This window comes from Drosophila guanche, unplaced genomic scaffold, assembly GCF_900245975.1.
Source record: "Drosophila guanche unplaced genomic scaffold, DGUA_6, whole genome shotgun sequence".
NCBI lineage: Eukaryota > Metazoa > Arthropoda > Insecta > Diptera > Drosophilidae > Drosophila > Drosophila guanche.
Window position 1 is genome coordinate 3217216 of NW_022995752.1, and position 1234 is coordinate 3218449.

A 1234-nucleotide genomic window follows, 5' to 3' on the forward strand; every position below is an offset into this window, starting at 1 on the left:
ACTATCGATACATGCAAAACTCTAAAGAGCATCGATCTGGCAGCGCTCTGGTTTTGTTTACGCACAAAAAGATATCTGCACAAACGCCCCCGAAAAGGTTTTACTATAATTAAGAGTCTTTTAACGATTATTACACACTTCACACTGCACCATGTCCAAGGAGCATTGGATGCGCGATCTGCCGCCTGAGTTGCGGGACATGTCAATCATTAATTTGGCCATTCCAGGTACGGTACGAATGAGATCATCATTCCCAGCCACTTAATGAATATCACGAGAATCTCTAGTATAGGTTCACACAATTCCATGACCTACGGCATTAATGGGAGCTCCCAACTGGCGCCGGATGCCGAGCCAGCCATCCGACGCTGGTATCGCTTTTTTCCCTGCTTTGTGCGTCGCTGGAGCAGGACACAAGCCTCCAGCATCGTGGAGCAACTACATCTGGGTGTGCGCTACTTTGATTTGAGGATAGCACAAAGAGAGGAGAAGCTCTACTACTGCCATGCCCTGTTTGCAATGGAAATCTTTGAGCCCCTGATGGAGCTGCGTCAATTCTTGGACAGCCATCCGGAGGAGTTGGTAGTGCTGGATCTGCAGCACTTCTATGATCTGACGCCTAACCATCATCAGCAGCTGCACAAGGAGTTGATACAGTTCTTTGGCCATCGCCTCTACTCCACTGTGGATGGCTCCCTGCTCGATTGCACACTGAATCGATGCCTGGAAATGCAACGCCAGGTGGTAATCATCTACCGCAGATGTCCCATTCCCCTGCCGCTGCGCTTCTGGCCGAGTTTTGCCTGGCCCACTCCGTGGCCCAACAAGGCGAGCGTCAAGAAGTTGCAGTCGTTCCTCGAGGACTCTTTGCTCTCTCGCCAGCCGCAGCAGGGCTATGTGTCCCAGTGCCTCATCACACCCACTGGCCGGTACATAGCCTTTCGTTTATTCTTCTCCCTGAAGCGCACAGCTAGGCGGGTGGACAAGAAGCTATATCCTTGGATAACAGAACAGACGCCAGGCCCCTTTGAGCCGAAGCAGCAGCCGCGTGTCAATGTATTTCTGGGTGATTTTGTAGAGCTGAAGGACGGACAATTTTGCAATTGGGTGATGGATTTGAATAGCAAACTGGAGCCGCAGCAGGAGGAGGAAGCCATTTGATGCTATTATTATTACGTACAACGCAGTGTTTTCTATTGGGTGCTATTTTATTTTATTTTTCATAAAACCAATA

General features: G+C 49.7%; 1 protein-coding gene across 2 annotated transcripts; it reads left to right on the forward strand.

The window, feature by feature from the left end:
* The first annotated feature begins 44 nt into the window (after positions 1-44).
* Positions 45-1212, forward strand: LOC117588154 (PI-PLC X domain-containing protein 2). 2 transcript variants are annotated; one of them, XM_034279251.1, is made up of 2 exons: positions 45-227; positions 293-1209. In XM_034279251.1, the coding sequence occupies exons 1-2, from the start codon at positions 152-154 to the stop codon at positions 1159-1161; spliced, it is 945 nt and encodes a 314-aa protein (XP_034135142.1). In that variant the 5' UTR covers positions 45-151; the 3' UTR covers positions 1162-1209. The 2 variants fall into 2 exon arrangements, with proteins under 2 accessions (XP_034135142.1, XP_034135143.1); XM_034279252.1 differs by having other exon boundaries at positions 124-227; positions 288-1212.
* Positions 1213-1234: the final 22 nt, after the last annotated feature.

Coding starts and splice junctions, on each gene's coding strand:
- LOC117588154 (XM_034279251.1), top strand. CDS start 152: ATGTCCAAGGAGCATTGGATGCGCGATCTGCCGCCTGAGTTGCGGGAC. Junction 228..292: donor CATTAATTTGGCCATTCCAG/GTACGGTACGAA, acceptor TCTCTAGTATAG/GTTCACACAATTCCATGACC.